The sequence below is a fragment of the Papaver somniferum genome, chromosome 7 (genome assembly GCF_003573695.1).
Source record: "Papaver somniferum cultivar HN1 chromosome 7, ASM357369v1, whole genome shotgun sequence".
In the NCBI taxonomy this organism is placed as follows: Eukaryota; Viridiplantae; Streptophyta; class Magnoliopsida; order Ranunculales; family Papaveraceae; genus Papaver; species Papaver somniferum.
Genome location: NC_039364.1, coordinates 267509299 through 267523884, shown reverse-complemented (window position 1 = coordinate 267523884; position 14586 = coordinate 267509299). Strand labels below are relative to the sequence as shown.

The following is a 14586-nucleotide window of genomic DNA, read 5'->3' as shown; positions in this document are numbered from 1 at the left end:
TCCATGATCGGGACCAATCTTAGCATCAAAACCAAGCAAGCAAAGAGATCGGCCTAAAACGCACAAACTTGTTTCAAAACTTTCACCGAACAGGTCAGGCAGAAGGATAAATCAATGTTGTCAATCACCAATGTACAATCTTATAAGATGAGAAGAACAATGACACATCCTGAATCTACAAAATTCAGTTGACCCAATATATACTACCACACCACCCTAAAATTGAGATGAGAATCCAAATTTTCACTTGATCCAAACAAAACAGAACTGCTTCTCACAGTAATGAAACAAAAAATTTAACCAATCCTGCAAGTGGTTACTATACCAAGCTAACCAGACACCGAAGTAGAAGACAGATAGAAAGATTAGTCTAACATACTATAATGAAATCAAATACCATTATGTTGCAGATCCTACCAGAACAGACAGTATGAGCTCCAATAGGCCTACAAAGACCGTTAACTACATAGATTTGAGAGGAGAAGTCATTATAACAACAATTTCAAAGATCTGTGTCTCTCTTCCAAGGAATGTGCAAAGGTATCACACGTAAAACTCAAACTCCGATCATAACACCTCATCTGATTTTAGAATCGGGAAGCAGAACTCCGGTTACTGTTTTTTTCTTAACGGCGCCTCACTCTGGTAGTCACCAATTTCACTCTCTTCTCTTTGTGTAAAACTTCTACTGAAATCCTAGGGTTTCGTTTACTTTTATAGGATGGGTAGTCGGGTGGAGCGGGCAACTATACAGGCCGGGTAATGAACCCTAAGCAGTACATGGCAGGTTACAGTGGCAGTGCATCCAGGCATTCTATCAATTTGGGATCCAATTCGGTATTTTCCTTGGAAGATATCGGGAAGGAATTGGAATGTAATAATATCGATTCATACAGAAGAAAAGGTTCTCTATTGATTCAAACGCTACATAGAACCTTAGGTTCTTTGGGTTAGGGTGTGTATAAGAATTTGTTTAAGTATTTTTCAGCTTCCCAATCTCTTTTTCGATCCGGATGAATATTTATATTTTTAAAGAAACTAAATCAACTTGATGGAGAAAAATCAATTTTGAAATGTAGAAAAGCAATCGATGATAAAGAAGAAGAGCCAAAGTAAAGATATTCCGACGAGATTACCAGCTCGTGAACTAATCAACTACAGTTGCATGAGTAAGTTCTGGCACAACACAATTTTTTAGCAATTCAAGATTTGCTACATCTCACTTTGTTTAAGAGAATAAAATGCAGTCTATTTTTTGATCTCTATAATGAATGCGTAGATACCAAAAAGGCTTATTATTTTAGGGTCGAAGAGGTAGATTACCTTAAACATTCAAGGCACAATGGAAACAGTACGTCACTGTAATGGTTTAACATGTGTTAAACGAGTCTAATGGTTATTAATCCGACGGCGGAACAATTTGGTCTCCACTATGCAACTCCTACTGGGCACCTCTACTTGTGTAGTGGTTTTGGTTTTGATCCATTGTGACAGGAATATAAGGCTGTTGTTATTTTTACGTCAGAACCAGGGCGGAGTATTGCATGGTGTTTATATTGGGAACTGATTCATGGTGTGTACCAGTATTTGACCTTGGGCATGAGTGTCAGCTGTTCTCAAAGAGGAGGATGTAAAAATTTCGCAGATTACCGTAGATTCGTTTTGAGAGGAGGAAACTACTAAAGAGGGAAATGTTTTGGTTAGCACAGAGCATTTGGGAAGTCGATCAATAGGCCGGCCTTGGTTTTTACTAGGCAAGTAGGAAGAAGAAGCACATACTTACATGCTCATGAACATGGTATCAGAAAAATACCTTACTGGATACCGACTATTTTTATTAGTACACAACCTAAATTCTGCATCTAGGAATGGTCAATTCCACACGAAAATCATGATTTTAATCCTGGGACGGTTGGTTCCAAAATCAGTGTGAAATGACATGATTTTAGTTTTGGGACCAAATACACATCAAATCTAAGAGAGGTGGACAGAAAAGAGAAATAAAAACCAATACAAGAAGACCAAAGAACAATAGCAACCCAATCGAAAACTGTATTTGCCAACTCCAATTTTCTATCTCCCAATTCAAAACTCCTTTTGATTCTCTCCCTCCAAATAGACCAACATACAGCTGCTGGTACAAGGTTCCAAATAAATTTTTCCCAAGCTTAAGAACCATTGCTAGCAGATGAACAAATTGTGGAAGGACACAAAATTTTCTTCTCCACCCCAACGCAACTTAACTTAAAATTTGTAGAAACTGAAATTGGGAGTCACTCTGAAGCTTTTGCAACAGACAGAAAACTGCATTCACAGTTAGCAAGCTTTACAAATCACAAAATTAGATTATAGCTAAATCTCGAGAAAGAAAGCTACAAAGTAATGATACATCGCTAAATTTAGTGTGCACAAAACATGAGAACAATGACACATCGTGAATCCACAAAATTCAGTTGGCCCGATATATACTACCTCACCACCATAAAATTGAGAATCCACTAATGGACTACAAATTTTAACTTGATCCAAACAAAACAGAATTGCTTTCCACAGTAACGAAACAAAAATTTAACCAAGCCTGCAAGTGGTTGGACTATACCAAGCTAACCAGACACTGAAATAAAAGACAGCTAGAAAGATTAGTCTAACATACCATAAAACGAACTGCAAACAATTAAAACTTGACTATAACCAGAAGTTTAAACACATCAAAAAAAAAAAAAAACCTATTGTAGGCCACAATGTCTATCTTCAGAAGGAACCTCTGCATCTCAATTTTTTCGAATCAACCATCACCAATTGATCTGAAATGTGAAATGAATTCAGCGAATAAGATAAGACAGCATAATTTACACAAACTTAACAACAGTTCACATAAAGACACGTTTAAGGGTTTCAGCTTCGCATCGATGAGAATAACTTTTTACTTATGTTCAACATCACCGGTACTAGTACTCCCTGCTAATACTAGTAATGCAGCTGATTTCACTATTCCCAGCTGCATTTGTAATACTACAATATCACCATCATCTTTGCCCCAAAGTTGAAATCTTGGTGGTGGCATGTACGGTGCTCATGAGTCATGAGAATGTTAGTGGTGCAACAGGCAGAAGAATCTTTTTCAGCAGAAGCTGGAGCTGTTTAAGAGAGCTACGGGCTAAAGCATTGAAATTCACAGGAGGAAGTTCCAAACATATGCAAATAGATCCTGCTTATGACTCTAACACCCTAGCTCGCACCAACAACCTGCTTGTTATTATACAAACATTATTCATTCATTTCAATGTTCTTGAAAAGTTCAATATATTTAGTAACATGATTGACGAAGTTTTTGTTTAAAGTTGCACTAGTAGCACATATACACAGAAAATTACTTGTTCATCACTCAAAATAAAAAACACAACCAAATGTGTCTGTTTCGGTTCGAATGGATCGCCAATCTTACCCATTTACAAGGTTTCTGTCAGTCTTTACAAAATTGGCATATGGTGTTTGTTATATTGATTCTTGTGTGGAATTTCAGTTGAAAATTTCAGATGAGAAGAATACAATATCAACTTATATGGGTAAAACCATGGTTACTGCTTCTGGTCATAGAAGTAAATCTGGGTCTAAAATAGAAGCACAAGTGCAGAACTGTAGCGTATAAAATTTCTAAGGTGAACTTCGTCATCAGTTGTATGAAACTGCTAAGCAATTTTGTGGTGCATGGATTAATGAATCTGGAACATAGATGTATAATTCGTGATCCTTTTGTACGTCACCACATCATAGTTTATCATGAGATCAATTAGTTTGTACACCATAGCTAATATTCAGGTTAGATTCACTAAAAGCTAGTGCTCTGATACCCCCTTTCTAAAAGGGTTCTCACTGGACTCTGGAGAAGAAGGTCGACTGCCGGATTGCCAAATTCCCATGTTTTCTTTTTCGTTTTGTTTCTGACAGGCAAAGCTAGGCCCGCCCACGTGTACTGAAGCACATATTATTGCGTCTATGAAGCAAACACACAAGCGGGTCAGTGATAGAGTACTCTGCAGCCGTTAGATCAAATGAAGTGAACCCTAAAACAACAGGGGTAGATTTATTCGTGAACCTTATAAGTAGTAGTTTTGGTTCCATCCATTCCTTTATCAGCGCCTCCGTCTTCTGAAATCAAACCCTAACCCAAGAACACACAAATATCAGAATCATGGCAGCAGATGTCAGAGCGAGGACTTTGAAATTGTTTTTGCCTTCGTGAGGATTCTCTTACATTTCCTTATACAGGGAAGAAAGGTAAGGGCAAGGAACCAAAGACAATGAAGAAGTACTGTATTTGTATGTTTTAGGAAGTACTGTATTTGTATGTTTTATTAGAATATTGTAACTGAACAAAAGATCCACCCCTGATTGTATTTCTCTATCATTTCTTGTGATTTATTATTACATTAAATTTCTATGCATAAATTTCACTAAAAATGGATGATCCTTTTTCTTTTTTGTTTGTTTGTTGTGGTGCTGGTAAGCTTTGGATTGTTATGTTATTTTCTCTATTCAGTTGTAGACGCCTCGTATTTACGGTTCTTGAATCACCATGTCTGTGTTTGATGGCCTAAAATGTTATCACCATCCAATGGGTGGGTGAGAATTCCCAGTTTCGCGAAGTTTGATGCAGAAATTAGGATCTTCTTGTAATGATATGCAATAATGCATCTAGTTATGCTTTAGTTTCATTTATCAAGTGAACCTTAGTTATGCTTCTAGGTAGAACATGTAAACTCATACCCATTTCAGATCGATCCAAAAACAACACAATACAAATGATCATAGCACCCTAATCGAACACTTACTTATTTTCAATGACATTTCACTGATCAAAATCGGACAATCTTCATGAATTCAGTTAGCTACAGTCCTCGGCATCTCTTGGGTCTTGACTAGTGATGCGCAGGATCCTTGACAACAGTCACCGGGCAAGACGCACTAGATATAACATGATTTGTCACACTCCCCATTATAATCCTACAAAATCATTAATAAATCAAATTACTCCCTCTGTCCTTGTTTAGATGAAGGGATAGGTGTTTTCACACATATTAAGGAAAAAAAAAGAGATTAAAATTTTTCCAAATCTACCCTCATTAATAATTCTAAAAGTATTAAAATCTTTAATTTTTAATTCCTCAATTCTAGAGTAAATTTGGAATCTAGCGAATTGTTTAAATATTTTATTTTGGGAAATTGGACTTACACAATATTTTATATTTATATATGATTCCAAGGTAGGGATAAATTAGGAAGATTTAGGGTGAAAATATGTACACCTTCATGTAATTTGAGATTTGGAAAAAACCCTTCCTCTTCATCTAAAAGGGGACGGAGGGAGTATATTATACTTACCTGTGGAATGTACCAAGCCCACGACTGCCCATGACCAAAGAATCAAGTTTCAAATCCTCAACTGCTTGAAAAATCTTGTCCCTTGCATTACCCTAACTATGGCCACCTTATTATCTTTCTGTCTAGATGTAGTATCAAGTGTGTCAAGAAGTTCAGGATCGCGCTTCATACCATACTTTTTCATCACTTCGGAGTGACGGAGTCTCTAAATTCCGTCAATAGAATCAAAGCTACAAAAATTTATTACTACTTTTTGAAAAATCCATAGCTACTCCAATCTTTCTATCTTTTATTTTTTTATTGGTGCTGGTATTTTTGGAAACATAATTCATTAATATCAAGTGCACGACTTTAGGCTATATAAACACATACATGTTTAGGCTATATAAACACAGACATTTCACTTTGATACCACATACCCTAACTGGTTCAGAGTAAAATCTACATCACCTTCAAAACAATGGCCCTTACGTTTTCGTCATTGTTCTTTTTTTCTTCTTTTTTTAATTGCAAGCATTTATTAATTTCGTGAAGAATCTGCAGTGATGGCCTTCATTCCTACTTGCAACCACGTAACATCAAGAATGTTGCACGTAGAACAATCATACTACTTTTTGAGAAATCCACAGCTACCCCAATCTTTCTATCTTTTGTCATCTGTTGGAAGTTAAACCAAGATATGGTATTTTGAGTTCTAGAGAGTTCTAATTAGAGTTTTTTTTATGTTAGGAATGTGTGCTTTATTTAGAGTTTGCTTTTATTAGGAAAGTACTTTGAGTGATCGTCAAGTTTGTGAGACTATAAATAGGATATTGAGCCATAAGAATTATACACCAAACTGATTATCAATGTAATCGTTTATTTTCTTTCGTGTTGTGCTCTCCTCTCTCTTGCTCGATCCTACATATGGTATCAGAGCAAGGTGAGACGAAGGGAGAGGAGAAGAAGAAAGAAGAGCAGTTCCATTGTTTTTCGTTTTTAAGGTCTAAGAGAAAAGTTAAAGAAGTTGTGCGAAGTTCTGATGGTTTAAAGTTGGAAAAACAAGAAGGTGCGTTAGGGTTTGAGAGTTTGAAAAATGTTTAAAAAAAAATTGAAGCTGTGTTTGCAGAAGTCAGCGTTTGGTTTTACTTTTTTTGCCTGTGAAAAAGGTGTAAGGTAATGAGTGGTGTTGCTATTTATTAACGAGGCAGTCGAGATGGTTGCTGGTCTGGTGAACACAGGAAATAGATGGAAAGATATCAAAAAAGGGAGTTGAGACGGAGACCACTTCCCTAGCTCGGTTCCGTGGCAAGCTCTGGCTCTGAGAAGTGTTTGTCGCAGAAGTTTAGTAGCACGTACACGGTAGAAGAACAAGAAAACAAGGTAGGGTTGATTTGTTTGTTTCCCTATTGTCTGAGAAACAAGGGTGTAAAACATGTTCATCGTATCTTGCTTCCGAAGAAGTTCAAGTGATTATAGAAGATATGGTGACGTTGTTGATGTTGGAAGTGATGATAAAGATTGTGTTGCTGCCGTTGATTGTAATTATTGATGGAAGCTTCTGCAGTTTACGATTGATGGAGTTGTCAGGGAAGAATTCGAAGCCAACATCAGCTTCGAAGCTGTTCGCGTGAGTGTTCTTGAGCTGAGAACGAGAGAAGAACAATTTTGCAGTCATTACTATCATCGAATCCAGGTGAAATTCAAGTTAGGGTTTGATATGGTTTGATCGTTAGTTGTTGGTGATACATATTATGATGGAAATCCAAAGACGGTAGTTAGTGGTTTAACTGGCGTTCTCTGAAATTTGAACATATGATATGGAAGGAGAGATGGGAAATTGTTTCGGTGACTACCTTGTGTTTAGAAGAGGAAGCCGAGAAAGCAGATGAAAATGGAGTTGTTGCTTTCATGGATATAAGTTGTTTGCTTCCATTAATGGTGGTGTTGAAGCAGTAGTCGAGGTTTATCTGGTTGGTGATCCATCGCATGATGGCAGTCATAGGAAAGTGTTATTAAAAGTTTGTAAAAGTGTTGGTGTTACAAAAGTTAGCTAATAGTTATAGGAGAAATGTTACTGATAAAGAGTAGCGTGACTAGAGGATGTCACAGTTGAACAGAAGAAAGTGCACAGTTGGTGACAGGAGGCGTGACAAAAGTTTTATAACAGTGACGAAGTGTGACAGTTTCTGTCAGAGACGTTGCAGAAAGCAGATTTGATGTTCGTTGAGGTAAGAAGCTTCGGGTGAGTGGTTGTTTTTCTAAGGGTTAATTCATGGATTCGAGATAGACGCAAGAGAAGATCAAAGTTGGTATTGCAGTCAAGAAGGACTGGTACAGTTTGATGAAGTTGATCGAATTCAAAGACTTAGAATGACAAGGATTGTTGGATGGTGATGTTTGAGCTTAAGGGAGGATGGCGTGTTAGAGTGTAAGATTAAACATGTTGGAAACGATGAAGAAAGGTTGAAGAGTTTGTGGCAGAAACTTGGAATACCTTACAAAGTGTGGTAGACTTTGTTTTTGTTATTGCTTGTGGCAGAAGCGTAACAAGAGAAAGATTGTGAGAGAATCTTATCAAAGAAGTGTGAAAGTTTCGACTCTAACAAGCGTGACTGGAACAAAGAAGTAAATAATACAAGAGAAGAAGAAATACAATAGTAAGGTTGTGAAGTAAGAGAAGTAATCACCAGGGGGTGAATTGTGAGAAGACAACAAAAGGAGGCTTATGCCTATGAGTTGTTGAGTTTGAGACGTCACAAGGTTGTGAGCGTGAAACAAGATTGTAGGCGAGTGAAGTCTACAAGTTGAGTGAAGCAATCCCAGTGGGGATTTGGCTAGAGTTGTGTGAAGCAATCCAAGTGGGGATTTAGCTTAGAGAAATGAAGAAATTCCAGTGTGGAATTTGAAGAGTTGAGTGGAAATCCTGCGAGTGAAGTAGGTAAAAAAGTGTTGAGAAGGTGAGCTACAATGCTCGGTGATGAGTTAAGAAATTGGTTTTGTGTTTAGTTAGCGAGTTGAATAGAGCACAATGAGGTGTTTCTAGCTTGTTAAGGATTTTTTAAGAATGATGTTCCGCTGCGACGAAGAAGAAAGAAGTTTGTGCTGGTTGCTATGGTAAGACGACATTATGGAATGTGTTTGAAGATTGTTGTTAAGAAAAATTAGAATATTGCTTCATTTTAGTTGGTTTGTTGTTTCGTTTTTTTAGTTAGTTTGCTGTTTGTGCTTTGTTTTTTATTTGAGTTTGAGTTTGATTGACGGAATTCCGGTGTGATCATGAAGTTGGGATAAGATATTATCGAGTATCAAGGAGTAAGGATTTGTTGGTGGTTTCTTTGAAGAAGAATGAGAAAAGACAAGAACGTGTTAACGTTTATCAACGGAAGAAGAGGAATGGAAAATGAGAAAAGACAAGGACGTGCACACGTCGATCAATGGAAGAAGCTAAGGAGTAGAAGAGGGTTACAGAATTCTTGTTAAATGATATCTTGGTTTAAGGGAGGATGTTGGAAGTTAAATCAAGATATGGTATTTTGAGTTCTAGAGAGTTCTAGAAGAGTTCTATTTTGAGTTTTGTTTATGTAAGGAATGTGTGCTTTATTTAGAGTTTACTTTTATTAGGAAAGTACTTTGAGTGATCGTCAAGGTTGTGAGATTATAAGTAGGCTATTAAGTCATAAGAATTGTACACCAAACTGATTATCAATGTATTCGTTTATTTGTTTCCGTGTTGTGCTCTCCTCTCTCTTGCTCGATCCTACATCATCTTTTTTTAAATCTAAAAATTATGTAAACTCTGAAATATCCGAGGAAGAGAAGAAGTACGATGAAATCTGATCGGCAGTACAGGTGCTTTATAGTGTAGACCGGACACACATACAATGTCTTTGTGTGTACTACTAGAAATACACGCGTGAATCTAGCAACGAACATGTACGAAGCCTCCTATTGGCTTTTCTTTTTTTCACGCCTTTTACTTCTGCTAAATTGCACTCCAAAATTAGTTAAAAGGAAGATGATGATCATTGTTTTCATAAAAAAGAAAAAGATGATCATTGATTTATTTTGGATCCGAATTTAGTTTAAGAGTTTGCAGTGGGGACGCCCACCATTTTTGCACGCATTTTTATTTTTGTTATGGGATGTGTGGGGATGGATGATAGAGACTAAGCATGAAGGTGCTAGCTAGGTTTCTTCCGATATGATTGTCAGCGCGATTAAATCAATAATAAGGCGCCAATATCTTCTTCATTGCTAAGATTAAAAGAATGCTGCTATTAGTAGATCAATACTATTGCATTTATATATTGGCATACAATATTCAAACAAAACTGAAATATGAGGTGCTTTGGTCTTCTCATGTGAGGTCCCGAATTGTTAACTACAAAAGCCATCTTCCAAGTCGAACGCCAAACTCCGGTAACACTACTGTACTGACCAACAATCATTCTAACTTCCAAGAACTAGACTTTAAAGACTTTACTTATATCTGATTTTGTCATTTGATAAATTTTAATTTACATTCCTTTAGCAAATTCTTATGCTTATTAAAATGTTAACATGCGTCACCACCAAAGATAATTTTGGCAGAAAACTTGATTTTTTTTTCTTTTATTTTTTGAAAGTTTACTCACGCGTCTTAGCAACGGAAAAAAACAATAGTCGGAGAAAAAAAACAAGCATCATACCATACTCGGAAGGCATGCAATAAAATACTAATGCTGCTAGACTGCTCGATAGAAAACTATAGGAGAAATTTAATGGTGGGTTGGGCAGCCTGTCATTTGCGGTTCATCTGGTCACCTGCAAATGTAAGGTCATCTATATTTGTTAAATTCAAATTCCCAAACTGGAGAGACAATATAAATCTATGTATAGTTGAAACCAAGATCAAGGTATTCCAGATGAGTAATGTTGACCAAGGCGGATGAGAATTTACCCTATAATGTAGTATGTGGTGGTGGCACCAAATTGTGGAAAGCAGTCTTACTTTAATTCTACCTCATCGTCAAAGTTTTGAGTGCACCTTATTGATTAAGTTATTTTCATTAGTCTTTATATTATGCAAGTATGTTGATCATCCAAAGTTTTAGTTTACAGGACTAATTTGTGTCCACATGAAGGATGATAAACATTTTTACCTATATAAGCCGGACTAATGTGTATCAATGTGTCCCTAATAAGGCGGTAAACATGACTAATGTGTTAAGGTGATAACGGTGCATCTAAGTAGAACATGTAAATCCAAAAGTTTCTTTATAATGTTGATATATGACATGAATCTTCAGCTAATATGTCATGAACTGCACTGACTAAGTTGGCAACTCCTACTTTTGTGGTACTTCTCCAAGATTTTGTGGGCTTAGGCTTATCTTCCAACCTTGTAAAAATGACAAGATCTAAAATGCACAGTGTTGATTTTCTTCACTTGTATAAAGAGAAGTGAAACATCCTCCGATTGGAACAATAACCTTTTTTCGGCCAAGAATAAGCATCCAGAAAGAGCTAGAACTGAGAAAACAAAACCCGGTGAGCTAGAACTGAGAAAACAAGACAACCAGTAGACTTCTTCATTTCTAGAGCGCATTAGACCTCCGAGACATCTTGCTGCAGCCTGCAAGGGGTAAGCCGCTGCATTTTTTCACTATCTCTCGTCCTATTTGAGTCATGTTTGCTGTCTTTAGCGCTCCACCGGGAGAAAATGCTTTCTTCTCCATGATAGACCAACATTCATCGTCTTCTAATTTTTCCAATTTGTAAGGAGGAATGCTCCCCTTAACAACATCTCTGCAACCTGAGCTTTACGAGTAGTGATTAAAATTTTACTCCCTTGACCACCAACAAGCAACTGACTGTAGAATCTCTCCCATTGCTCAGCATTATCGTTCCATAAATCGTCAAGTACCAGCAAATATCTCTTCCCACCTAGTTGCTCTCGGACTTTACGTACTAGGACATCCATGTTTGATGAAGCTTCAAACTTATTCCGAGTCGAGGACTCTATCATTTTTGTTAAGAGCTTTTTCTCATCAAATTCTTCAGATACATGAACCCACATTGTTAGCTCAAAAAGTTTATTTACCAACTCATCGTTGAAGACGAGCTCGACTTGTTTTACCAAGTCACCCCATCCCTACTATGGAAATGACAGAAACTTTTTCCACAATGCTAGTTGATGATGATGGGATGACTTTGGTTAACATATCAATTATTCTTTCCTTTTCATCCTCCCGTCCTATAATGAATACCTCGATACCTTCTTGTAAGTTTCCATATTTTTTATTATTTGCTAATTGGGGAGAAGCTCAGAGCATTTCCTTCAAAGACAACGTTGCATGTCAGGAATGCAAGGGTACTGTTAGACGTAAGATGGCTCACGAGTAGGGGTGTAAATTCGGGCAGGCCGGGCCGCCCGACCCAAAAACTAAGACAGGCCGGGCAGGCCAGGCTTAATATTTGTGAGCCTGTAAACAAATTCAGGCCGGACAGGCCGGGTACAAGTAGATAATTTGCTACCCAGAGACCGCCCAAAGCCCGCTTTTTATACGGGCAGGCCAGATCGGGCCGGACATGCCACTATTTTGATTTTTGTTTTTTAAGTTTAAATTTTCAAATGAACGGTATTAAATACAATATCTTTTCCTTTCCAACATCACATATCGTAAGTGATAGTATTATTTTATATTTAAATTACACTGACAAATTTTTAATTTTAGCCTATAATAAATAATTAATTAGAGTACAATAAACTTTCTAATAAGAAAATATATTACCATTAATGTTTTGAAAAGGTTAATTATAAGTAAAAACAATTATATATTTTATTTTTCTTGACATAAAATTGACAATTATAAAATTGTAACTTTTAAGTCTTTTTAAGAGGATATTAAATGATTAAGAGCACATAGAAGCCTTTCAGGCCGGGTATCAGGTCGGGCATCATAATTAATCGCAAATCCCGAGACCGCCCAATAAATTAATCCACGCCAGGCCGGGTAGCCCGCAACGGGCCATAACAGGCTTTGGGAAATTTCAGGTACAAGCGGGCTTGGGCGGGTACGGGCAGGCTGAGTTTTTTGGGGTAATATTTACACCCCTACTCAAAAGGGTGCTGCTAGCAAACAACAATGTGACAAGCATATGGAGTGTTTCGATAGAGAATGGTTGGTCGTCGTTGGAATTGCTTTCTATGTGGGATATTTTGTTGTGGTAAAAGACATGTTATAAACTACCCTCTCCCACTCAGTTACACGACTAAACTCTACTCTCTTCCTCTCATATTACATGGCTTAACTATCACTAGAGTTTGGGCAATATAAACAAAGACATTTCACTTTTTTGACACTGTAAATTTTGTAAGCCTTTTTCTCTCCGTAATAATTTCTATCCTCTCGATTAAAAAATGTCATAATAAATAAATAAAAAATTGTAGTCCCTTTGTAGGCCTTTTTTTTTGTTGACACTGTAAATTTTGTAGGCCTTTTTTGGCACTAGTTCATCTAACTGACCCATAACATGCATGATGATTACCGACCCGTAACCCCTATAATCACTACATGGCCCTCTCGTAGCCCATGACCAAACACTCGCACCGCCGCACTAGACCGTTTTATTTATTTGCAGAGCAAAGATAGATACCTCTGCAAAGACAAAAAAAAGATTGTTTCTCGGTGTAGGTGGGAGGGGAGGAGAAGCAATGTCAAGCATACCAGAAGAGATGTACCTTGAAATCCTTCTCAGGGTACCCGCGAAGTCGACATGTACGTAAGTGTGTTTGCAAGTCTTGGATTCAGATTATTTCTAACCCTAGTTTTGTTAAGATGCACCTTGATATTAATACACAAAGGAAAAACTACAATATCATATTTGAAGGCTATGACCTGAGAACACATTGTAGGACACTCAATTCTATAAGTTATGATTCATTATGGTCAGTCAATGGAGGTGAAACCGAAATTGTTGAATTGGCGGATTACCCAATAGCTGAGATGTGTCCCATAGCAGGTAGTTCCTTTGCGACTCGTCTATTCTTAGGTTCATGTAATGGTCTAGTTTGCATATATTATTGATATTGGAGTACTAGAGCTGAGAATTCCATTTGTTTTTGTAACCCAGCAACTAAAGAGTACAAGATAATAAAATCCGAATCAATACCTGGTCTTCTTTACACCAATGTAAATGCTTTTGGTTATGATGGCAAGGCTGATGATTACAAGCTAATATTCCTATCTGGATATGCTGAGTTAATCGTGTATATGTTAGGATCAAACACATGGAAAAGAAGTCGTTGCGTGCCTTATGTATTTCCTAGTGAGCAACAAACTGAGACTCTTGTTAACGGATCCTTTCACTGGTTAGGCCAAACGTTGAAGAAAAACTCAAAGTTAATAGTCGTTTTTGATTTCTGCAACGAGGAATTCGATGAATTGCAACTTCCGAAAGAACTCTTAGAGAAGAAGCATTTGACCATTGGAGTTTTGGGAGGATGCCTTTGTGTAACTGTTACGGTCTCTGAGGTTTGTTTTGAAGTTTGGGTTATGCAAGACTATGGAGTTCAAGAATCTTGGACTCCACGTTATACATTTGACTACCATAAAGAATTTATGGGTGTCTATGATGCTTTGAAGCTTATGTCGTCTTTCAGGAACGATCATATTCTAGTAAGGACTGGCCAATGTTTATTTATATATGACCCAAAGCATCCAAGGGGTAGAAATCCCAAGAGCTTGAGTAGTTTCTGGCTCCGTAATACAGTAGGTTATGTGGAAAGTCTAGTTTCACTCAACTCGGGTACTTATGCGGGAAGAAATAACAGGATAGGTGTATGAAGAAGAAATGCATTGATATGCTTCATGCTTTGACAATTCTAATACCGTATTTGATTTTTGAAGCAGCTTGAACAATGCTAATATATAATCGCGTCCGTTGACGCAGCATTTCCACTTTACTATACCTATCCATGTTTACAGTCATAGTATATGCAATTCTCCATGGTAATTACATTACATTATATTTTGCGACCATTAACTTTTTATTTTTATTTTCAAATATGAAATACGTTAATCTAAATTGTACCTCTGGATTTTTTAGAATACATTTCGCAGTAACTTTTTGAGTGCAAGGGATGTTGTCATGAAGTAGCTCTTTCTATCACATTGTTCTGTAACATGGCGGTATTCTTATTGTAACTAATGTGGGTGGACGTTGTTCTTGTGGTGGCTC

At 37.1% G+C, this 14586-nt stretch overlaps 2 protein-coding genes across 2 annotated transcripts; one reads left to right on the top strand and one right to left on the bottom strand.

The window, feature by feature from the left end:
* Positions 1 to 11104: 11104 nt before the first annotated feature.
* Positions 11105 to 11422, bottom strand: LOC113296568 (disease resistance protein RGA2-like). The gene has a single exon (XM_026544867.1). It carries the CDS (start codon positions 11420 to 11422, stop codon positions 11105 to 11107), a length of 318 nt encoding a protein of 105 aa, XP_026400652.1.
* A 1762-nt stretch (positions 11423 to 13184) lies between these two features.
* On the top strand, positions 13185 to 14192 carry LOC113296565 (F-box/kelch-repeat protein At3g06240-like). The gene is made up of 2 exons (XM_026544863.1): positions 13185 to 13368; positions 13480 to 14192. The coding sequence occupies exons 1-2, from the start codon at positions 13185 to 13187 to the stop codon at positions 14190 to 14192; spliced, it is 897 nt and encodes a 298-aa protein (XP_026400648.1).
* Positions 14193 to 14586: the final 394 nt, after the last annotated feature.

What these genes read in the sequence shown, in the direction of transcription:
- LOC113296568 (XM_026544867.1), bottom strand. Translation starts at nt 11,422, where the DNA reads ATGTGGGTTCATGTATCTGAAGAATTTGATGAGAAAAAGCTCTTAACA.
- LOC113296565 (XM_026544863.1), top strand. Translation starts at nt 13,185, where the DNA reads ATGCACCTTGATATTAATACACAAAGGAAAAACTACAATATCATATTT. An exon ending in TGAGATGTGTCCCATAGCAG is followed by an intron (nt 13,369 to 13,479) that starts GTAGTTCCTTTG and finishes TTTGTAACCCAG; the next exon opens with CAACTAAAGAGTACAAGATA.